Source organism: Chrysemys picta, chromosome 14 (assembly GCF_011386835.1).
Source record: "Chrysemys picta bellii isolate R12L10 chromosome 14, ASM1138683v2, whole genome shotgun sequence".
NCBI lineage: Eukaryota > Metazoa > Chordata > Testudines > Emydidae > Chrysemys > Chrysemys picta.
In genome coordinates this window covers 35,643,039-35,668,549 of record NC_088804.1, presented here as the reverse complement: position 1 = coordinate 35,668,549, position 25,511 = coordinate 35,643,039, and the positions used below count along the sequence as shown (strand labels likewise).

Genomic DNA, 25,511 nt, shown 5'->3' with positions numbered 1-25,511 from the left:
AACACCATGCTCTGAGTGTCCCTAGCCTCTGCTTTCCAGAGGCTGGAAGTGAAGGACAGGAAATGGATCACTCAATGATTGCCTGTTCTGTTCATTCCCTCTGAAGCACCTGGCACTGGCCACTGTCAGAAGACAGGATCCTGGGCTAGATGGACCACTGGTCTGGCCCAGTATGGCTGTTCTTATGTCTGATGACATCTCTCTTTTAAAGAGGTAACGCTGTCTAGTGTTTAAGATGTTATAACAACCCTCCTTGACATTCTACTGTGAACTTTGGTCTTTTATTACCTTTAAAGAGCCATGATGGTCTTTCCCTCCGACAATTAGAACTTCTGCCATATCTTCAGCCTGGGCAGACCGAGCATGGATGAACAAAGCTCTGCCAGCTTCAGTTATATTTTTCAGTGCAACTAAAGATCCATTGGGTTCCACCTTAAAGTCTGGGTTAGAAACTTCAAAGTTCAACTTGTCATTCCCCTCGCAGTCATCAAACACCACTGGAAAAAGAAGAAACAACAAGAGCGTAAGTATTACACACAAGCTTCACACATTTGTACATGATTTGCTTCTCCAGAGATATCACACACTACTTGTTCCAAACTATGGAGCACATTTTCAAAGTGGTCTCCAATCAAGCGCTTTGTTGCATAACTTCGTGGACAAGCTTGTGCATGTGCAGTTTTGGAGGGATGCAAGATTTTGACCAGGCAAATTGGGTAACTAAGACATGAATTAATAATTTCAGTCTTGGACATTTTGGGATCACTCAAATCAAGATCACACAAAGAGCAAATACATACCTAATTGCATATATTAGGTAGTATCTACAGCAGGGGTAGGCAACCTATGGCACGCGTGCCGAAGGCGGCACGCGAGCTGATTTTCAGTGGCACTCACACTACCCGGGTCCTGGCCACCAGTCCAGGGGACTCTGCATTTTAATTTAATTTTAAATGAAGCTTCTTAAACATTTTAAAAACCTTATTTACTTTACATACAACAATAGTTTAGTTATATATTATAGACTTAGAGAAAGACCTTCTAAAAACGTTAAAATGTATTACTGGCACGTGAAACCTTAAATTACAGTGAATAAATGAAGACTCGGCACACACTTCTGAAAGGTTGCCGACCGCTGATCTACAGAGTACTTGTCATGGACTTGTTCATGTTACTGGACCTCTAGAGTCTTTAAGGCTAACAAAACAGTTAAAGGTAACCAGTATGTTGCCTTCATGACTGGAATTGGTTGTTTTTAAAATATCCTGCGTCATATTCTATTGTAAAAATGTTATATGATAGAAAAGTGTGGCAGAAAGAATACTATAGTTTACGTCACTATCAAGGCATCTGGCTAAATGTATGAATTCCACATTAAAACTATCCCTCCTTATTGTTTAAAGTTGTAAATAGAAGATAGACAGCCAACTTCCGTTGATTTGTCAATGGGAAGAGAACACCTACCTGCTCTTTTTGTTTTTTAAAAAAACTTCCCCATAATTGTAACAGTGTGACATGTAATTCAAAATACTGTAATTGTGAGTATGGATTTTTTGTTTGCAGAATGGTTTATCTTATTTATTGATTTGAGATCCTTTTATAAAGGGCTGATGATCTATGAAGGTGACTATTTTAGGTTACATAGAATTATAAGTGAGTACGATAGTTATATATATTAGCCACCATTTAAAACCCAGCTATCACCCAAATACAGGATCCCAGTTAACACTGTGTGGGCATTGTATTTAGCGGCAACCATCAATAGAGCAATATAGTTCTTTGTGTTTGTCAGATTTCCACCATTAATAAAACTATTGGGCAGATGCTCACCCTGGTGAAAATTATCATAGTGCCATCGATCCTCAGCCCTAGTATAAATTGTCATAGACCCACTGAGAGCACACCAGCTGGGGACAGGCCCCTAGATATCCATAGATAGAAACTGTTTATGCTACCAAGAAACTGTTTTAAGCCTTGTGAGAGTAGACAGTGTTGCTCAGATATACATGTTCTGCATACTTGCTATTGCTCTGCATCTTCAGTACTTTATTTTTAATATACTATCATCTTTACCAACAATTTGCTACAACACAATTGTCCTTTAAAGAGATCTCTCAAAAAAAAGCATACGAAAAGGAAACAAGAGATTGATGGTGATTAAGAAAGATACTGTGATGAATTACATTAATTTCAAGTGCACAACCAGCAAGCTACTGCAAGTTGATAAGTTATGGGGTAATACAAGTATCTATCCCCATTTCTTTTACCTTTCTTATTTAACAATACAGTGAAAATATATGCTAGATTTTGTGTGTGACATTTGGTAAATGATGAGTTAATTCAGATCACATAACCATTCTACATGCCCTGGACTTTTTCTTGAGCTGTGTTAGTCTCCTTAACCATTATAGATTTATACTATAGACAGTTTTGCCCCTAAAGACCTTGGAGATTTAGCAAGTGCTCCTAGTCTTTAAATACTGTGAATACCATTGCCTTCAGTAATTACATACTTCATTAAAATGGAATCTCAGTTACATCGTGTCAGCTTTAGACCTCATAATAAACCATGTGATTAAGAAGTCTTCACCACAAACTTGTAGTTGTGCCATAAATCTTTTAGGTTTCTCCATTTGAGAAAGATGGATTGCATGTGTTTGGTGTGTTGTTTTTTTCTAAAGGAGATCCATCCTAGACTCCCAGACAGCTTATTAAGCTAAACTTCTTTTAAGTTCATTGTGGGCTGCTTGCTATTTTGATCTTGTTTTCCCTTCTGTAGTGCATCTTTAAAAACTGTTGTGCTTTATGGATACGGACAGGCACCCAGAAATTATAGGAGATCAAAGGCATTAGACTTATTAAAAATAAAGCAGCTTCAAAATGGTTAATTGGTTAAAACCACTGTTGGGATTATCTTGTTAGGTGCAGTTGTTGTTTCTATAGTCAAGAAATTCCTAGATTCTATCACAGCTTGACCAATACTGGAACCAAAGCTGTGGTCTCAGATACAGAATAACCTTGTACTGTACCATGGCTGGACACACACTACAGAGACCATCTACAACTGACTGGCATAACAGACCTTCAGGTAAATTTCCCATACAACCGCACTCCACCAACACTAGTGGATTAAGCCTATATTCACAGCACTGCAGTTCTGGGATCTGGGCTGGCAGGAACTGTAGACCTAGTCAAATTTCCTCCTGGAAATCCACTACATTTGAACCCCACCACCAGAAAATTGCAGAGATGGGAAATCTGTGGCCCTTTGCTGATTCTTCAGTTTGAGTGAAGCTTGTTACCATGTGATGCATTATGGTGTGGCCTAAAATGCACACTAAGAGGCTGATTTTCAGAAGCAATGGTACCCACAACTCCAACTGATGTCAATGGGAGTGCAGGTGCTAAGCACCTCTGACAAATCAGAACCTCAGCTACAAAGGGCAATTGGTTACAGTATGTGGCTGGCTAAGCACTAAGGCAGCCAGACTGGTTAAGGAATCACAGCTTGGAATGGGGACAATACCAGCCCCTACCCTCTCAGCCAGCACTGTGTACTGGCAGGGCTGGTAGATAGCCATTTTAGATTCTGCCCAGCAGGGAAGAACTGGTAGCAAATCTGTAGGTAGAAGGAAATGTGAGTGAAAATGATCATGAAAAAGGAAGTAGTGAGAGCAGCGGAATAAGGATAATGGACTTCAAAATAGCAGACAAACTCAGAACTTGTATGTAAGGTTCCATGGGAAGAAAATCTAAGGGCAATAGGAGAGCAGGAGAATTAGCAGTTTCTCAAAGAGACAATATTAAAGGCACAACTACAAACTATCCTGATGCAAAAGATCAGAAGACTAGAAAGAAGCCAACATGGCTCCACCAGGAGATCTTTTCTGACCTAAAAGTCAAAAAGCAATCCCACAAAAAGTGGAAACAGACTAATTAGTAAGGAGGAGTACAAATAGCACAGGTATATTGGAACAAAATCAGAACTTGCTAAGGTACAAAATGAGTTACACCTAGCAAAGGACATAAAAGGCAATATGAAGAGGCTCTAGAAATACATTAGGAGCAAGAGAAAGATGAAGGAAAGCATAAGTTCTTTACTTAGCTGTGAAGGAGAACTAATGCATGCTCAGGTATTTAATGCCTATTTTTCTCCAGCCTTTACTATAAAGGTTTATGGTGACCAAATACTCAACACAATTAATGTTACCAACAAGAGGGAAGGAACACAAAGCAAAAAAGAGAAAGAACAGATTAAAGAACATTTAGACAAGTTAGATGTATTCAAGTCGGTAGGTCCGGATGAATTTCATCCTATCATACTTAAGGAACTGGTTGAAGCAATCTTGGAACCGGTAATAATTATCTTTGAGAACTCCTGGAGTATGGGTGAGGTCCCATAAGACTGGAAGAGAGCAAACATAGTGACTATCTTTAAAAAGGGGAGAAAAACCAGGTAATTATAGTCCAGTCAGCCTAACTTTGACACCTAGAAAGATACTGGAACAAACTTATTAAATAATCAATTTGTAAGTATTTAGAGGATGATCGGTTATAAGGAATAGCAGCATGGATTTGCCAAGAACAAATCATACTAAACCAACCTAATTTCCTTCTTTGACAGGGTGGCTTACCTAGTGGATGGGGGAAGCAGAAGACAGGATATATCTTGATTTTAGAAGGCTTTTGACACATCATGTGGTCTAGATGAATTTACAATAAAAGTGGGTGCATAACTGGTTGAAAGACCATACTCAGAGTAGTTATCAATGGTTTGCTGTCAAACTGGAAAGATATATATAGTAGGGTTCCACAGGGGGCAGGCCTGGATCTAGTACTATTCAATATTTTCATTAATGACTTGGATAATGGAGTGGAGAGTATGCTTATAAAATTTGTGGATGACACCAATATGGGAGGGGTTGCAAGCAATTTGGAGGACAAGATTAGAATTCAAAAACAACTTTGACAACTCAGAAGATTAGACTGAACTCAACAAAGATGAGTGCAACATACTACATGTAGGAAGGAAAAGTCAAATGCACAACTAGAAAATGGGGAATAAGTGATTAGGTGATATTACTGCTGAAAAGAATCTGTGTTATAGTGGACCCCAAATGGAATAGGAGTCAGCAATGTGCTGGAGTTGTCACAAAGGATATCATCATTCTGGGGTGTATTAACAGGAGGTAAGACCCCGGAGTTAATTGTCCCACTCTATTCAGCACTGCTGAGGCCTCCACTGGAGCACTGTGTCCAATTCTGGGACCCACACTATAGGAAAGATGGGAACAAATTGGAGAGAGTGCGGAGGAGAGCAACAACAATGATAAAAAGGTTAAGAAACCTGACCTGTAAGGAAAGGTTAAAAAAACTGGGCATGTTTAGTTCTGTGAAAAGACAACTGATGGGGGACCAGTTAACAGTCTTCAGATATGTTAAGGGCTGTAATAAAGATAACTATGATCAATTGTTTTCCATGTCCACTGAAGGAAGAATAAGTAGTAATGGTCTTAATCTGAAGGAAGGGAGATTTTAGGTTCGATATTAGGAAAAGCTTTCTAACTATATGGGTTGTTAAATGCTGGAATAGTCTTCCAAAGGAGATTGTGGAATCCCCTTCATGGAGGCTTTTAAAACAGGTTGGACAAACACTAGTCAGGGATGGTCTAGGTTTACAGGCCAGCCTTAGCACAAGAGGCTGGATTTGATGACTTTGAGGTCCCTTCCAGCCTTAGTTTTCTCTGATGCAGCACCATGAGGCAGTGGGTAAAAAGTGTCCATGTGCATGAGTAAATGGAGGAGTCAGGTTGAATAGGTGGGGGAATGGAAAGTGGAGCCTCAAAATGGGAAAAACTGCACAAATGAGCACAGGTGCTAGAATTAGTGGTGCTACAGCACCACCTGGATTGAAGTGGTTTCCATTATTTACAGGGTTTACTGTTTGGTTCAATGGCTCTCAGCACCGCCACTATAAAAACTGTTCCAGCACCACTGCAAGTGAGAGGAGAGAAAGAGGGACAGTGATGGGGTAGGGAAGAAAGGAAGGGGTGAGACTAAATTTTGGGAAGAGATACATTAAGGGGGAAGATAGAAATGAAAATATGAGGGAAGGAGAGAAAAAACACCACCGGGAAAGGAAGGCAGATAGAGGTGGCAGAAGAAAGGAGGAGAAATCAGACTCTCAAAAAGCGGCTAGAGGAAAGTAGGATACCACTTATTGGTGAAGGAATGGAAGGAAAAGAAAAGAGACAGAAAATCAAAAAGAAATGAGACATACTGGCCCAAATCCTGCTCCCATTTACTCCAAATTAGCATCACTATCCTCAGTGTAACCTTGGATTGACCGTTGGATAACAGAGCAGAATCGAGTCCAGCAGGTTCATTATTTCATTGAATAAAGGTTAATCCAAAATGGTACCATAAATAAGACAAAAGGCCCCTGTTGCCCTTGGGCATCCCACTCTCTCCAGATGAATTCTTCAGCCTCCCCCTACTCCTCCTTTTTTCCCCTCATCCTGCAGGCCCCTGCCAACCAAGTATTACACTGCAGCAGAGAAAACACACTGAACATGGGATGTGCTGCTTTAAACCACCTGACAATAATAAAGCCATATAACACATCAGAGCTAATGCTCTCAGAGCACTCTGTATGTTAATTGAGACCATGGAGCAGTGGTGGTAAGATTCATGTAATCGCAGTTAGATCCTTATGCAAGGCTCTGTATTAGCAGCCTGCCCTAGTACCAAAAGCACCAGCTGAATGCAGGTCCTGTCGATGATATAGGACAGGCATTTTAATAGCCACACAGAAATCTCATAGCACTGTCACAGCTTGCAAAAAAGGCAGCTCCCCACATACACAAAGTGTTGGGATTAAAAGCTGAAATTCTTCATTCAGGTGCATGATGTAGATCCCATCCTGATGGAGAGATTATAAGTGGATCCTTTTGCATAAAAGCAGCCCTCCAATAATAAAAAGCTTCAGGCGATTTACTAGTGTATTAATAGTTCACAGCTGGGAAAGTTTGGCAGCTGCCACTTTGGCAAGTTAAGTGTGTCAGAAGAGAGGAGTCTCCTAGTAACAGTTTTTTAAAAGAAAGCCAAACAAATAAGGAAAGCTTTCTCTTGAAAACAGAGATCACAGTTCAGACCTCTAACGTCACCAAGCACAGCACTGTTGGCTACATTAAAAAACGAAGTTACACTTCCCGGTGGTTCAAAAAAAAGAGGTTTTAGACTTTCTAGTAGTGCATTTCTCCAGCAGTGCTATTCAGCATTCGCCAATCTCTAGATTCCTGAATAGCCAACATCTGTGAGCATTGCAAAGAGACCCAAGAGCTCATGCTGGTTGGACACATGCAATCAAGAGAGATATTTGGGTGTATATTTTATATTCACTTGGGGTGTGAACCTGTCATTTTAATCCCCTTCATATTCTGCTCCTCCATCTCTCTGGATTTTATGAAACTGGCACTTTTTCCAACTGGTGGAAAAACAGGGCTCTATGAAAAGTGGAATGCTACTTCCTTGCCATGTTTCACCCAAAACACCAATCCCCTGAATTCCCAGTTCCACCACAGAATTTGGCTCTCCGACCTCAGGAACAAAAGGATGTGAAGATGACAGCGGCAAAGAAAGAGGGCAGGAAATCAAAAGTGTTTTGGGTAGGGATATGAAGGAGACGAGAGGAGCAGTGAGAGTCTGATTGTGTTTAGGAGTGAAACCAAGAGTGAATGGAAGGAGACAAAGGGAGCCATGTGAACACAATATGGAGGAATATAAGGGCCCAGCAGTGATAGAGAAGTAGGTTGAGCAAAACTGTAAAGAGAGTTGAAGATAAGTATGGTAAATCTGAATTTCAGAGGCATATCCAGCTTTTCACCAGAATCACTGCGATTTCTCTGTACAAAGGAAGGACGGGAATTTGGTTTTTGGGTCTTCCACAAGAGTTCTGCACCACCAGTTCTGCGCTCATATCATAGGGGACCCAGGACAGAGGATATTCTATTGTGCAGGCATTCCTGTCCTACCCTTCAGTCAGGGGATACTGGGCTATGGCAAGCTACGTTAGCTAATGCAGTCTACATGGAAGAGTCCTGCAGCTGCTCCACAGCTTTATGGTAAGGATTCCTTTCCCTGGCCCAGGTTGTATATTCCCACGCTGGCTGTACATTAGGTCCATGAATTTGGGCCTTAGTTAAGAAAGAGAAAGGAAAACACGGAAATGGCACACAATTCCTGCTGAGACATACTCAAAGGCTGATTCAGCTAGATCCAGGTAGGATATTAAAGGGGCTACAGTCTCTCTCTCTCAAGAACAAAGCAAACTTGGTATGAGACAGAGTCTTAGGAACAACCATACCTGGGTGGAAAGCTCAGGCTGAGGTTTCCGTTTGGTTGTTGTTATCTGCGTTACAAGTTCAGTCAAACTTCAAGCGATAAGATTGGATTTTCCTAGAAATGGGACATCTCTCATGCTTGCAACAGATTACTGTGAATGTGCAATTAGAAGAATCTACTCTTCTCAATTTTTTCGTCTAATTTGGCCCTAAAAGAAGTCCAAGTAAGTGAAAAAGATGCCAATGAATAACCTAAAATCAAAGTATGTCTGCAGGATAGTGCACGTTTTAGTCAAAGAAGGTTGTTGGAGGGGTTGGGTTGCCATGGGAGGAATGATTTAGTCATTGGACCAAATCTCTAGTAGTCCATTTACAGCAGAAGAGAATTTGGCCCTTATCTGAAGTTTAGGTGTTCAGCTGATATGTGATGAAACAGGTGATAAAAACAGACAGATGAGACACGTGGTGAATGTTACAAGAAATAAGAACAAAAGACTCAGTGCAACTGCTCTCACATAACAGACATGCATACTATATAGCAGGAACAGTATCCCTGATAATGTCACAGCTAACCTGGTGGCTGAACTTTGTGACTTTGTCCTCACCCACAACTATTTCACATTTGGGGACAACATATACCTTCAAGTCAGCGGCACTGCTATGGGTACCCGCATGGCCCCACAGTATGCCAACATTTTTATGGCTGACTTAGAACAACGCTTCCTTAGCTCTCGTCCCCTAACGCCCCTACTCTACTTGCGCTACATTGATGACATCTTCATCATCTGGACCCATGGAAAAGAAGCCCTTGAGGAATTCCACCATGATTTCAATAATTTCCATCCCACCATCAACCTCAGCCTAGGTCAATCCACACAAGCGGTCCATTTCCTGGACACTACTGTGCTAATAAGCGATGGTCACATAAATACCACCCTATACCGGAAACCTACTGACCGCTACACTTACTTACATGCCTCCAGCTTCCATCCAGGACACACCACACGATCCATTGTCTACAGCCAAGCTCTAACAGACTAACAAGGCTGCTACTCTGAAACCTGTCACTATATAGCAGAGATTTAACAGATCAAATAAATAGTAAGCTGCTTAAAAGAGAACTCTCACACTTGAACTTTAAAATAAAAGGTTCACAGGAGTAACTTTCAGTTAGTGCTTACGAAGTTTAATCAAATTAGATTGTAGAACTCCTTAGGGCAAAGACCATCTTTTTTTGTTCTCTCTTTGTATACCACCTCGCACAGCAGTCCATGACTGAGGATCAGAGGCGCGACTGCAATACAAATAATAATCAATCATCATCATTCAACTACCCTACAATCTACACTGCTGGAAACCACATACCAGTCATTATTATAAATGGCTGTGTCCAGATAAGAAGTTATCAGGGAATTAAAACATAATGATCTAACTTTTATTTACATGAAGGCAAAGTTATTCATTTATTGATGCCTACATAAGGCTTCTGATGTTCCTTGTCATGCCCCCACTGCCAAGTGAACATTTTTATTGTGTTTAATATGCCATATGGTAGGAAACAGTCTCCAAAAACCTGTGCAAGCCGAATGGAAGCACTGCCAACCATCTCCCAATGAAAAACAACGTGTATGTCACTTCTCTCTCTGATCATTTCTCAGCATTAGGCTCTCTAGCATTTATTTTTAAGAAATCTTTTCACTATATGTATTTGGTGAACTAGCTAAATTGATCAGAGAGAGAGAGTGAGAGAGAATGTATGTGTGTGGTTTTAATCATAGCCTTCCATCATCAGAGGCAACTTTGGCAACTGGAGGTTTCTTGCGTGGGATCCCATGCCCATTACTGTAATGATAGGGAATTGAAGATGTGACTGGCAACGTTACCTTTTATAGATCAGAACAAGAAATCTCAGGTTTGTGGGACTCTTTTCCAAGCCCCTTTCCTCCTATCCACCCACCCCACAATTATGATGGGTAACATATGTGAGGCTTTCACACCAGTGTGATATTGATGATAATGAACCACAGATGTTTTAATGAATCCAGTATTAAAACAGGAAATGTTTAACTCCTGGATCCTTCCTGTAAGTGGTACACTGAGAAAACACAAGCTGCAGCACAGTTCTTACATCCCAGAGTTTGTTATGCTGAGACGTTTCTATTTCAAAGCCCCGTTTTCAGGGTTTTAATACTCAAATGCTTCAATTTGCTTTGAGCTGAAGTACGAGATCCACGGTTCTGAGCCTGCCTGTTTATTATTCGTCTAAAATTGCTTGAGAACTATTTTCGACCGTTAAAAGAAATGTATGAAAAGTACAACATATATGTGCATATTCTGCAACTGCATGCATACATATAATTATGATAACTAGCCATCTAAACATACAGACTTAATATGGGTAAGAGCTTATATTTAGAAAAAGACCCTTGTAAACAATTTATGAAGGCATCACTTCACACAATCACTGGAGAGGGTCTGCCTCTTTGGTGGAGCATAACAGCTGGTTAAGGGTACCTAGCAACAGTTTATGATGGGGATTGAAGGATACTATATCTGATTGAAACTACTGGGGGAAATTTAGGCAGGCAGAAAGTAATTATCCAACTGGAATCTGGCCAGCAGACCAGAAGCTCACATGCCTTCTCATGCAAATATTGCCATCTTTAATATCCAAAAGTTTTGGAATCCCAGTTTTGCATCTCCTCTGAAAGACAGGTTTCAGAGTAGCAGCCGTGTTAGTCTGTATCCGCAAAAAGAAGAACAGGAGTAGAAGAAGAAGAAGTGGGCTGTAGTCCACGAAAGCTTATGCTCTAATAAATTTGTTAGTCTCTAAGGTGCCACAAGTACTCCTGTTCTTCTTTCTGAAAGACAAGCACCTCCAACACCATGCTAGGGGACTGACTCATTAATGGCAAGATCACAGCCTCTAGTGGTATAGCTGAAGGCTAAATAAATAAATAAATTTATTTAAGCCTGAAAAGTAGCTACAACCCATATGTACTTTCTGTTTAAGAAAACATTTTGTAATCAGAACCAAGGGATAGTTCTTTTCATACAGAAATAGTTTCTTTCTGTCCATTGGTGCAAAAGTGAAATACTCACACCTGCAATGCGTGACATACCCAGTTTCTTAAGATTGATTTTCACAAAAGTCACTTCAATTCACATTGTATTGTGCCCATGAGTCCAAGTCAGCAGATCAATTTCAAGCTTCCCCATTTACTTTGAAGTGAAAGGCTATGGGTCAACATACTAGTCAATAAAAAATTCTGACGTATTTAAATGTGGGTGTTATCAGCATTGGGTTCTATAGCATTCTGCCAACTTTAACAGCCCTGGAAGAGTTAAGCCTCATTTTGTGGATGCAATCTTAGCTCATTGAAGGCAATGGGAGTTTTGCCTCTGACTTCAGAGAGACCAGGATTTTAGCTTTTAGGTTTATTCATTCAGTCTAACAGTAAATTTTAGCTCATGTTTTAATTGTAACAGGGTTTGATCTCTCTTTCAGAGTTCAGTTGGATCGGGGTGGGGGTGTGAGGTGGGGGAGTCTGGTGATGAGAGATGAGGAAGCAGCAGCTACACACAGAAAGCGACTGTTAATAAACTCCCAGCTGGCACGGAACCTGTTGCTGTGAACAGAATCCAGCCCTGCTCAAACAATTCAGCAATACAGGCAGGGTGGGTAACCTGAGCCCTCCCCTGTTAGCTAAGCAGAGAAAAGGGAACAGCAGCAAATGCTACTGAGAGCTCTTATTTTAGTTTGAAATGATTCATAGAACACCACAACCCACCAAGTCTAGTAAGCACTAAAGAATGGAGCTGGGTGAGGACAAGGGACAAACAACTGGGGAGATGGCAACAGGCCAGATAGTGCATTCTGGAACCAGGCCCTGGGTGTGGATGGCAGCTGCTGTTGCAGGTAAAAGCAAGAGCAGCAAAGCAACAAAGACGACTCCGTTTAGATCTCTGCCCTTTCCACTAGACCAGCAACAGGAATGACAGACTCCTCTCCCTTCCTCTGCGCCTTCCCTCAATAGCAGCTCCGGGGCATTAGTTTGGTGGGGAGCCCAAGCCCAGGTCTGAAGTCCAAACCGGGCCCTCTCTCTAGCAATAGACAGCCGTTACCCTCCTTTTGACTGCCTCCCTTGGGAGCTGACCAGCCATCTTGTTTCTCTCAGACATGTAGAATTCAGTGATCATACTGTGCTTATGGTGCCTGCAAGAGCTCTGCTTTATGTGGTGTCTGATTCCAGCCCTTAATACCACAAGACACAGACTTGCTGAAGGGCTAGGAGGGATCTTGACCCTAACCGTCTCTTAACGTAACAGCTGTGTTTCTACTTCCTACCCACTTCTGACTGAAGAGATAACGACTCAGCCCTTTACTACCCAATAGTTGCTAAGACTCCGGAGTCCCTGCCTCCAAGCCCCTGCCATGGGTTTCTATTCTCTAGAGCAGTGGCTCCCAAACTGGGGTTCGTGAACCCCTGGGGGTTCACAAAATGTTACCAGGGGTTCTCAGGAAAAAATTCCCTAATGACGGACAGAGCTGTCCCTAGGAACCCCGGGCAGTACGGGCCCAGCAGCCCGGAGACCCTGGACTTCCAAGAGCTAAGCAGATCAAAGCAAGTGTATCTATTACACTGAGGAGATTTAAACTTCAAGACTCCTTATAAGAAATGGAAAGGGAGGTGGATTTTTTTTGCTCTTTTAAAAATTAAATAAATAGGCAGCTACTATTGTTTTTAAAATTATTATGAAGAACAAGTTTAAGCTTTGTTGTAACATGTGTTGTTTGCCTGGACTGCTCAAGACCTGAATGCTTGTGTAGGAGGAATTCTTTGAGTTGGCTTCTTAAATACCTTCATGCTGTTTCACATCTGATACTCCGTGAGGAAACATTGTCTTATAACAGGCTTATTCAAAGTGATACAAGCTACAAAAGTGAGATCTTGGAAGAGTGTTGCCATTTTCATAATGTAATACAAATACTGTAATGATAAATAATAATTAATAATAAATAGTGTGTAATAAGCATGTCATAAAAACAAATTTTATATTTCCGAGATCACTGCTTTTATAATTTATATTCAGGTAAAAGAGAAAATCCCTGGAAATATTCATTTGAGGAGGGGTTCCCGAGACTTGACATTTTGGTGAAAGGGGGTCACGGGTTGTTAAATTTTGGGAACCATTGCTCTAGAGCAGGCTCCCTGCATAGCAACAGAAACTTGCCTCTGTATATTTGCTCCTTGCGTCCTGCCCCTTTTATCATTAGCAAACTTCTAGAAAGAAGGCGAGATCACGTAACACCCGATATCAACGCTAAAAATTAACTCATAATAGGAATTGTGTCCTGACTCTCTAGGCAGAAAAATTGGCAGAGTTGCATTGGAGGTTGGGAAAGGTAATGCTAACAACTGACAGATCTAATGGCTTCTGAAGGTTAAACAGTTTTCCTTAAAAATATACACAGTACAAAAAAGTTATTAAAAAGCAATGTGTCTTGTAGAAATGATGATTTGTAGCCAGGGAAAACCGTAGGTGAGGCTGAGGGTTCCTTCATGGAAAAAACCCTATAGAGTTTAACAGAAAATGATAGTCTTCTTACAGAACAGGGGTTGGCAACGTTCGGCACGCGGCTCGCCAGGGTAAGCACCCTAGCAGGCCGGGCCAGTTTATTTACCTGCTGACTCGGCAGGTTCGGCCGATCACGGACCCCACTCACCGCGGTTCACCGTCCCGGGCCAATGGGGGCGGCGGGAAGCCGCGGCCAGCACATCCCTCAGCCTGCGCCGCTTCCCACCGCCCCCATTGGCCCGGGACGGTGAACCGCGGCAAGTGGGGGGCCGCGATCAGCCGAACCTGCTGCGTCAGCAGGTAAATAAACTGGCCTGGCCTGCTAGGGTGCTTACCCTGGCGAGCCGTGTGCTGAACGTTGCCGACCCCTGCTATAGAATTTAATGAAGAATTCTAGCTCTGCAGTGGATTTTCCTGAGGATGGATTAAAAAAAAAAAAACCCTATGGAAAGTTTATCATTCACTATTGTATTCTTTAGGTCTCTTCCATATGTATGTATGTAAATTCTTTATATAGCTCATAAAATAAATTATAAAAACTGCTTCTTAGCATATAGATATTCAAAGATTGAGGAAATGGGAGTGACAGCAGAATGTTCAGCAAAATACAACAGGGACAAATTAACAGAAAAAAAATAATCTATATTTAATTACTTTGGAAAAGCCAGGCCAAATTTCATACAAATTAGTCCTGGAATTTCATGTCCTTCTGAAGACCTAATCACTGCATACACTTGCAATGACTGCATGCACAAATTCAATAATTGCACAGGCAAATGTCTATGTCCAATTGGATGTGCATTCAACAAATTTGTGTGCGCAACCCTGTTAAATGCATCCACAAATCTTGCATGCAATTATGTGCTCATTTTGCACATTCAAGTGACTGAAATGCTGGCCCTCAAGAGAAAGCTTTCCACACTGTTACTGGTAGCTATTAATGTTAGCAGGTTTTTCTTCCATCTCACAAATAACTATATGAATAAAAATGCAGAGCCTAAGAGAGATGGGATAAGCTTACCATAAATAAGGAAAGAGAAGAGGTCATACAATGCTGCTTTACGGGGAATCCAACACAGCTGATCCAATGGGTGAAATTTCAGCTGTCTCCCTCTCCTGCTAGTCTTTCTATACTTTTTTCCATATTGCACCTCCAATGCCTGGAATATCATTTTTTATCCTGGGCATGTGTGTTCCTCAATCACACCTTCGGAGTGCTTCCTAGAAACTCACTTCTGCCAATAGCCTTTCACTACCAACCTCCATTTGTATCAAGTTACTGAAAAAACACAAGCACTACAATACAATTCAGTTTAACAAAGAGGAGGTTAAGGGATGACTTGATTACGGTCTCTAAGTATTTACATGGGAAACATTTAATAATGGGCTTTTCAAACTAGCAGAGAAAGGTATAACATGATCCAATGACTGGCAGTTGAAGCTAGACAATTTCAGACTAGAAATAAGGTATTTTTTAATAGTGAGAGTAATTAATCAGTGGAACAATTTACCAAGGCTCACAATGGATTCTTCAGCTTTGATAATTTTTAAATCAAGACTGGGTTTTTTTCCCCCCCACCTAAAAGATTTGCTCTAGGAATTATTTTGGAGAAGTTCTATGGCCTGTGTTATACAGGAGGTTATGTTGGATGATCACAATGCTACCATCTGGCCTTGGAATTTATGAATCTATGGGTTCAAAAAAGAAAAAACAAAACCATTTAAAAACACTTCAAGCCAAATTACATGATTTTGTCACACATCCTGTTTTGTCTATTGCTAAATTTATGGCTAGATCTAGCTTATAGTCAGATATAGCTGGAGGGGCTAGAAGGGGTGCTTTGCTACTTCAACCTTTTCCTTCCCCATAGTTCTCTCAGTGACTGAACCAGAATTCCTTCTGGAGCTCTTCTGAACCATAGGAGAGGATGCAGCATGCCCAATGCTGTGCACCCAACAGAATCTACTGTCTGGTCTAGGAGACAAAGTAGGACCAATGGCCTGCCCATTACCACTAACATACCCATTACTTTAAAGAAGCAGCCACCCACAGGAGTACTGGCATAGAACTTGGTTTGTGATCCCTAATGGAATAGTTGCTGTCCTTTGATAGGAAGTGCAAGATGGGGGAAGACCGGCTGGCCACAATTTGGCTCAAGGTCTCAGAGTAGCGTGTTCCAGAACCAGAACCCAGTTCTGACTCCCAATCCTGTATTCTAAATCACTCAAACCATGTTTCCTCTCAGAACCCAACCTCAAAGCCATGCTGATTCTCCTGGGCAGCAGGTATCATAGGTTGGGGGAAGCTGTGCCTCCCCAAACAGCCAGGCATGGCCCCGCCCATGCTCCACCCCAGCCCCTTCCTGTGCCGTTTCCCGCTCAGCATGGCTCCAGTCCCCCTGTGCGGTGGCCCCGGCTCAGGCTGGGGCCGCACCACCCGCACTTCTGGAGTTGGAGGGCTGCAGCCGCCCGCCCTTCTGGTGCGTCCCCAACCTGGTGGTTCACAAACCACCCATGATGTCTCTTCAAGTAACTGCTCTATGACATAAGATAAATGGAAGTCTCAAATCTTGTCAAATAGAAGGAGCTGTAATAAATTTTTCCCATCTTATATTATAACATAAACATGATTTCACTGAGCACTTAGTCCAGAAGTGGACTGTAAGGCATAGTAATATCAGAGGTGGTATTGTAACTCCTGGACATCAGATACAATTCCAATGAAAATGTGATGTCAGTAGAAGTATGTTAGGAACTTTCAATGACATTCTGTCATGGCCATTGATCTTTTGGCTACAACATACTGTACAATTTAAAAAGAACGGTTATGTGATTGGAAACGTAGAAGACACCTGCATTGATATTATGTTGAATTACATTGGAACCCTCATGTCAGTGGAAAAACAGAGATTTCCCTATTAATGTAGATTACAACCTAAATGATTCAAGTGACCCAAGAACCTAAAGCAGTGTCAAGAAAAGGATTTTTTTTTTTTTACTCTTTTGTTTCAGTGGAAGTATATGTTATTGAAATGCAAATGGTCAATATTTTTCCTTCTTATGGGTTTATGTGACCCTCATAGAACATACCATAAAAATTTTTTTTAAATGTTAACATGCTAAATATAAGCCACAAACTGATTGAATCAAGGGAATTTAAAATATCTTTATCATGTGGTATTTTGCAAATAACTCCAAAAAACTTCAGAACAGTGATCTTATACACACACACACACACACACACACCCTATAGCTGCAATACCTATATAAGGCAGGCCAACACCTTTAGTCGTGAAACAATTCCTATTTGAATGCATTGGGTGGAGGGATAGTTTCAACTGAGTAGGGGCTGAATAATGAATCTGTGCTGCATTGAAAACTGTTTTAAATTTGTGATCTATCACGTCAAATTTTCAGAGTAGAAGGCTTGGTAGGGAATTGAAGCATCAGAGTCAATCAGCAGCCAGACAGCCTAGGGTAAGATGGGGTGAGTTGAGCCTCTCGGTTTTAGGGAGCAGCCTGCTTTGTCTCTGTTTTTTGGTTTGGGTGGGTTAGAAATCAAGTAGTGTTATGTTGCAACCTTCCAGCAAGTGTATTTCATATTTTTTTAATCTTACTTCTCTGTATGGCGTGAAATAGAACAGAATACAAGATTTGGAGTAGGATTCTTGGTGCTGAATTTTCTTCTCAGTGTGGATGTCTACCTAAAAAATTATCCAAGACTACTCTTTATATCTGATTTATTAGAAACTGATCTGTTCAGTTACATTTGACAGAAGAAACCAGGGTCTCAGGAGGCTTAACTATGTAAATAAGTTGTTGTCTGTAATTATCAAAAAATAAAGACAAGCAATCACTCTCAAGAAATGGCTAGAGCCCAAACACACAAAAAAATGGTTCACGCCTGTATTTTTTTTTAAAGTGTCTCCAAGTAACAAATCAATTTAGAAAGGGTTTTCATTTAACCAGGCAATTAGCTGCAGGTCACAGGGTTTTTTTTTCCCCCTCCCTCAAGTTCACAATGAAAACTGTTTGTCTTCAAGGTCTGTTTGTTATAATTACAGTGATCTGTCATTTCTTAATGTGATCTGTCATAACTTTCTGTTGCTTTTTTTTTAAATGGCAGACATTTCTGTTAGTCCTCTCTAAATAAATAAATAAATAATAATAAAAAAGGCACTTGACAAATTCTAATTTCAAACAAACCTTAAATGAAATGATGTGAGAGCCCAGCTTACAGATAAGCAAGAAAGAAGTTTGCTAACCAAAAGGTGAGCATATTTCTGCTTGGCTGGACCCTGGGTCACTAGAAAGGAGCTCAAGACTATTGTCCATAGAAGCTGCCTATATGATAGAGATGAAACACTTGATCTCTTTAAGGCAGTGGACTATGGATCTGCTATTACAGCACGCCTGTCTTGTACATGGACTGCCCTGGGGGTTGTGTTTGACTTCCACTTGAGAGAGTAAATCTTACAGTGATGGGAGGCCGGGGAGGGTGAGGGAGAGACAGAGGGATTCCCATTATCTGAAACTATCCACCTAGAACTTTCATCTCATACCACTGTCAGTACAGTCATTCCCTACCCCTAACACCTTCAGACAGAGAACTTTTTCAAAAAGAGAAGGGGAAATTGGGTGGCATATTCTCTCTCACCACAAGAATACATTGAGACAAGAAGCCAAAGCCAGAAACTTAGTTATTTATGTGTCTGATAATACAACAGAGGAATGCAGATGCCTGGCTCCAACCTCGCCACCCCAACAAGAAGCAAAATTATTAGCTGGTATATGCCAGGAAATGCAAAAAAAAAGAAAAGAAAATCAATTGAAAAACTTTTTGCTTGAAGTGCAGTAAATTTACCCTTAAAAGGCATCACCAGAAATAAATCTTTTTTCTCTTCCCACCTTCAATGTGATACCAGCACATATTTCCAAAGTGCTTTTGAGTGGTATGAGCTTCTTTTGGAGATAGAGAATGATGCATTGGCTATATACATTAGAGGAAATTAGAGTGAGTAATAAGTCTACTATGTAATATTTTCCTTAGAATATAAATGTCCTTGCATCTTTAAAAATACTATTACAATTAAAAGACATTCTTTGTATCAGAGACAATCTAAGGACTCCAGAATACCTTTAGCAAACAACTTTTCATTTCAACACTGTGCAGTTTGTTGCTCATTCTGTTTTGCTTCATTTGAGGATCCCATCAATTTTATGTCACAGACACACGAATCACTCCCTAAACTGGGGGAAAGCAACCACTTAATTACAGTCTACCAAAGTGCAAAACATTTTGGAGATCGTAAGTAATGCCTCCTCTCCAAGCCTCTTAAAACTCTGCTGGCTTTTAAACCTGCTTAACTGTTATCTTGTTTAGACAATATCAGAGCCTGACTAATGGTTACAAAACTGAATAACCTTCATTTGAATATTGACTCTCATACTAAGATCAGACAAGTGGCACTGCCGAGAACAATATAATTAAAGCCACACCATGTAATCTTGCAGTACACAGCCATTCCCAAAGCAGTTACTGTTCACATCAAGCATAGCCCTTAATACTTCACATAAAGACAAGCTTTGGCAACTTCCACTAAACAACTGCCTTGGGGGCAAGTAAGTTGTTTCAATCAAGACCATTTAGAAAAAGCCTGAAATATTTGTTTGTACATGTAACACAGAGAAAGACTGTCAGACCAATAAAGTCGCCCCCGCCCCCCATTTATTAATGAGAAAGTAATGGGTCTAAGTAGACTAGCTAGCACAGAAGTCCATATTAAATAACCTTTGTAATTTTTACTGTTAAACAGCTGGATTTGCTATGACCGAGGCTTCCAGTTAAACAAGCAACATTAAAATAAAATCTTAAATTAATTACTTGACACATTCAACCTATCCAAGCTTTTAGCAAGTTGTGATCATTAGCAGTGTCATTCAGATATTCTACTGGTCTCTGAAAGCAGAATGGGATTGCATGCAATTTCATTTAACATGAAGCATGCAATGACAACTCCCATCGCTGAAACCAAAGCCAGCTGAAGTTGATGGGAGTCTTTCATTCCAAGTCTTTCCATTGATTTCAGTAGGCTTTAATCAGGCACATCATGACCAGGACCTGCAGACTCTTTCAACTAGCTGTGGTCCTATTGGCCAGAAGTAAGCACTTGTGGTATTAAATATGAGGCCCTATATGAAGATATTATAAAGATTGGCCTGAGCCAAAACCCCAGATCTGAATACCCACAAACATTTTTTGGAAAATTTGGCTCGAGTTCCAATTTTTGCATCTTGGAACCATTTCTCATACAAAATGAACGCTATTAAAATGAAAAAGCAGTCTTTGTATTACAGACCATCTAAGGGCTCCAGAATTTCTTTTGCAAACAACTTTTTATTTAAAAGCTCTTCACAGTTTGCCTCTGGCTTTTTTCCCTTCTCTTCTCATTTGAGGGTCACATTGGATACAGGATACACAAGACACTGGCACATTGGGCAATAATTATCATGCAGTGACATGGCAGTCAAGATGTAAGTAAAATATTATTGCACAGCTAAATACTCTTTGAAGGATAAATAAATTCTACAGTAATCCACACTCATGTGTAACTCCCATGTAGTGCTTTAGCTGCTACACTTGAAAATACTACCAACCCCAAAATGATCCTCAGTTGTTCAATGGCAAAGCTATTTCCACTGAGACTTCATTTAACTTATTTATTTTAGCATAACGTCTGCTATCCTTCCTGCATTCCAAGTCATACAGATGTAAAACTGGGACTTCTCACTAACCCTTAGATTCATTATAGATACCATTAGTTATAAATATTGCAATCATGTTGCTCTGGGGATTATCAATATAGATTTCTTGAGCTACTACCTGACCTTAGTTAGGGCATTAGACTATAGAACCCTAATCAGAGTAACTGTTTGAATAATATTCTCTTTTTTTCTCCTGCCTTAGAACAATCATCATGATTATTGTGCTTAAGAAGTTTAACGAGATAAGATAATAATCAGACTTTACTTTTCTCATAATTATAAAGTATAAATCACAAAATCTGTACATTTTCCCAGCTCATGTCCCTTTCCAAATCAGCAGTCTCTTATGGCACCATAAGTTGACAGCCCACTGTATATTGGTATCTCTCATTTGTGTTGCACTTTGCTACTGGCTAAAAAGGATAAACAGATTGACACCAAGTCATTTACCATGTGACTGTTTTCAAATGAAAACGTATAAATATATTTATATACATGGCCTCTTAGCAACTTTGTAGTCCCTTCTTCTTGGGATCAGTTTGAGCCATAAATTAATAATGACATCATTCTCACTTTTTTTTTTTTGGAGGGGTGAGGGGAAAAGAGTAAAACAGCATGCATGTTAGATGACTAGAGGTTTGAAAATAGAAACATGATCAAAGATGCCTGGCTCTATGCAAGAAATTGTAAACTCTCTTGCTGTTGCTGATTGGCAAGTTAAAGTTGCAATGATGCCTACAGATAATTAAAACTTTGTTGAGTGCTTTGGTAGGCTATAACTTCCCAGTTTATCCTAAAGCAGAGAATTGGAGTTCACCCATCAACAGATGAGTCAAGCTCAAAAGCTGACAGGAGTTCTAGGGAGATGACAATACAGAAATGCTGTGCACTTTCTTATGACTGCCAAGGAAAATTGAATCATTATACAATGCATATAAAAGCAAGGTATAGAAGGTGGGACTGAATACATGACAACAGCCACATAGACCTGGAAACCAACGTGGTTTTCACACTACAACTTCAGTGCTGGTTCCAATCAAACAAGTCTGACTCTCAATACACTGTCTTACACATCTCACAATGAGATCTAATTATTCACTGAAAGTGTTTAACAGCAGACTAGAACACATATCGACAAGTATAAACTAAACATAAAATTAGTTTTCAAATGGCACAGCATCCATCCAACAAGATTGCCAGATAATTCTCCTGAAAAAAATATTGTTTTGCATAAGTACCTCATAGACAATTCCTATTTTTGTCTAAAATTAACGCAACATGGCAGCACGCTGGCCAGTGCTCATTACTTCATTGCCTATAGAGCTATATATATGCAATATTAGCATAAGCAGTGTAGACCTTTTAGACTAGAATGTCTCTTCTTATTTTAAAAGAGCAAAAATATTACTCATCAGTGCTGAGACTTCTGCTCCTTGAACCTCATTATTAAGAATATTCCATACATATCTGGAGACTAAACAAAAAAGGACTGCAAAGAATCCCTGTCATAGGTCCATTAATTTAATTGGAGTTACCCTGGAGATGAATCTGGTCCAGATTGTTCACCTTAAAGGGGAGGGTGAAGGGAGGGGAAAAATAATCACACAAAGGGAAAATATATGTATAGGGCCAAATCTTCAGCTGGTGTGAATCATAGTAGCTCCACTGAAGGACTACTAGGTTCTGTGGGGTTCTCTAGATGTATTCCAGCCCCAACAGCTCCTTAAGTAAGATGGGAATGGTGGTCTTACAGAAATGGCAGTGGTGGGCCTGCTAATTCCAGTTTAAGCTAGAGATCTGTAGGAAAATCTGGCCCATATCTTGCAAATATACAGCCAGACACTAGGAATCCAATTTCCTCTGTTCAAGACCCTATTCCTCTATTAGGTTTGCCAGTTTATGTTATGTTCCATGCTACCACTGACTCGCACCATTATCAGTGTTCACTTCTACCCCATCCACAGGAGGTTACATAGGGGAAAGTTACTGTTGCTCTAATCACCAGGACACTATTCTGTTAGTCTTAGTGGCCTTTTCCAGGGCTCCTTCCCAGCTCTGCCCCTCTCAATAAGGCCAGCATAACAACAGAAGAGAGAATAACAACTAGAATTCCATTTTACTTTCACACTTGCTCTTCTAGGGGGAGATTCCCTATCTTTCTTCATTATTTTTTTTTAAGCAATTCTTCAATATTACATGAAATTAAATCAACTTGGTACTGGGTTTTTAGTAATGGTGTGACTTTATATATTAAAGTTTCCACTTCAAGAGATCTTGGTTCCAATAAAGGCAATGGATTATTGTTCTTATTAAGGGTTTATGTGGCATTTTTCCATCCATAGATCAAAACACTTACAAAGAAGTGTGAATATTGTTATCCTGACTTGATGTACTGGGAGTTTCAATGGTTTACTCAAGGTCATGTAACAAGTCAGTGGTAGAGAGCCAGGAACAGAACCCAGGAATCCTGCCTCCAGTCCAATGTCCTGTCCTGATCATGACCATTGGGCTTGGCTGCCTTACATCACAAGTGACATGAGTATCATGGTCTAAATCAGTCCCCCATACACTGCCTGTTTGGACAGAAGTTATCATTTTTCAAACTTTTTTTTAACCAGTTTGCATAGAAATTATTTCAGAAGAACAGCCATACTGGGTCAGACCAATGGTCCATCTAGCTCAGTATCCTGGCTTAAAAACAGTGACCAATGCCAGGTACTTCAGAGGGAATGAACAGAACAGGTCATCATCAAGTGATCCAACTCCTATTGTTCACTCACAGCTTCTGGCAAACAGAGGTTAGTGACACTCAGAGCATGGTCCCTGCCCATCCTGGATAATAGACATTGATGGACATATCCTCCATTAACTTATCCAGTTCTTTTTTGAACCTTGTTATAGTTTTGACCTTCACAACATCCTCTGGCAAAGAGTCCCACAGGTTGTCTTCGCATTGTGTGAAGAAATATTTGTTTTCAACCCGCTGTCTATTAATTTTATTGGGTGACTCCTAGTTCTTGTATTACATGAAGGGGTAAGTAACACTTCTTTATTGACTTTCTCCACGCCAGTCAAGATTTTATAGACCTCTATCATATTCCCCCTTAGGTGTGTCTTTTCCACACTGAAAAAGCCCAGTCTCTTTAATCTCTCCTCATATGGAAGCTGTTCCCTACCCCTAATATTTTTTCTTGCCCTTCTCTGTACCTTTTCCAATTCTAATATTTTTTTTTTCAGATGGGGTGACCAGATCTAGATGCAGTATTCAAGATGCGGGTGTAAAATGTATTTATATAGAGGCATTATGATATTTTCTGTCTTATTATCTATCCCTTTCCTGATGATTCCTAACATTGTTAGTTTTTTTGACTGCCACTGCACGTTGAGCTGATGTTTTCAGAGAACAATTCACAATGACTCCAAGATCTCTTTCTTGAGTGACAACAGCTAATTTAGACCCCATCCTTTTGTATGTATAGTTGGGATTATGTTTTCCACTGTGCATTACTTTGCACTTAACATTGCATTTCATCTGCCATTTTGTTGCCCATTCACCCAGTTTTGTCAGGTTTCAGAGTATGTATGTGTGTCTCCTCAATATTTATTCCACTCTATATGCATCCGAAGAAGTGGGCTGTAGTCCACGAAAGTTTATGCTCTCATAAATTTGTTTGTCTCTAAGGTGCCACAAGTACTCCTGTTCTTTTTCCAGTTTTGTCAGATACCTATGTAACTCTTTGCAGTCAGCTTTGGACTTAACTCTCTTGCATAATTTTGTATCATTTGCATATTTTGCCACCTCACGTTTACCCCTTTTTCTAGATTTATTAATATGTTGAACAGCCACTATTTATTTCTCTCCATTTGGAGAGCTGACCATTTATACCCTTTGTTTCTGGTCTTTTAAACAGTTACTGATCCATGAGAGGAACTTCTTTCTTATCCCATGAATGCTTACTTTGCTTAAGAGCCTTTGGTGAGGGACCCTGTCCAGTAACAGTTTAGAAAACTTTTTGGCTTCTACTCCTAAAAAGTCATATGCCTTCTTTAAAAGATGGATGCCATGAACTATGGAATGCAGATAGTGCTATAGAAAGCACATAAGGAGTAGTCATAAGGTGTCAAAAAACCCACATTTGGATGCTCAGAGTGGCTCTTAAACTCAGAAAAAGCCACTTCAGGTACACAGTTCCCAATGTGAGCATCCAAATCTAGAATGTGGACATTTTATCATTACTTCTATATTTGACAATTATGCTCCCAATATGTTAAACTGTATAAAATAAGCTAAGGATTAAAATCCACTCAAGTGCTTTGGATTTGTTGTTGGTGGTGGTTTACAGAGTTGTAGTTTGAAACATTTTCTCTAACACAGAGAATTATTTAGGACCAGAATGGAATTAGTCAGCCATGCATGCAAAGGAAAAAGCTTTCTGTAAACAGAACGTTGGTGGACTTTTTTCCAGCGTTGATTGTTCAAGAGATGTTTGAAGATATTCCATGGAAAAGCCATTGTTGCCAGACCACTCCCTCAGTTTGGGAATCCTCCGAGGCAGCTGCAGTTCCAGAAAATAACGGAAAATGCTGGTGTCCTTGGCTTTTTTTTTTAATCCATGAAAGTGTGTTTTTCTTTGCAAAGTTTTTGAAACAGTTTTAATGGTCTCCGAGCCTGATCACAATTACACCAGGGTAAAGCAGGAGCAACCCCAGTAATATTACATAGAGGTCTAATTAGTATAAGTGACATCAGAATCAGGCCCCTTTAATGATTCATCTTTAATAAACCATGGTGATGAGATGAAAGAATTATTGAGAGTATAAAAA

The 25,511-nt window shown here is 40.2% G+C and overlaps 1 protein-coding gene across 2 annotated transcripts in view; it reads right to left on the bottom strand.

Moving 5' to 3' along the window:
- Window positions 1-25,511, bottom strand: part of CDH13 (cadherin 13) — a 752,462-nt gene that overhangs the window by 507,027 nt on the left and 219,924 nt on the right. For both annotated transcript variants that reach the window (XM_005292303.5, XM_042852124.2), the window contains exon 3: window positions 289-497. In XM_005292303.5, coding sequence (XP_005292360.1) covers window positions 289-497 — 209 coding nt within the window. The remainder of the gene's footprint in view (window positions 1-288; window positions 498-25,511) is intronic.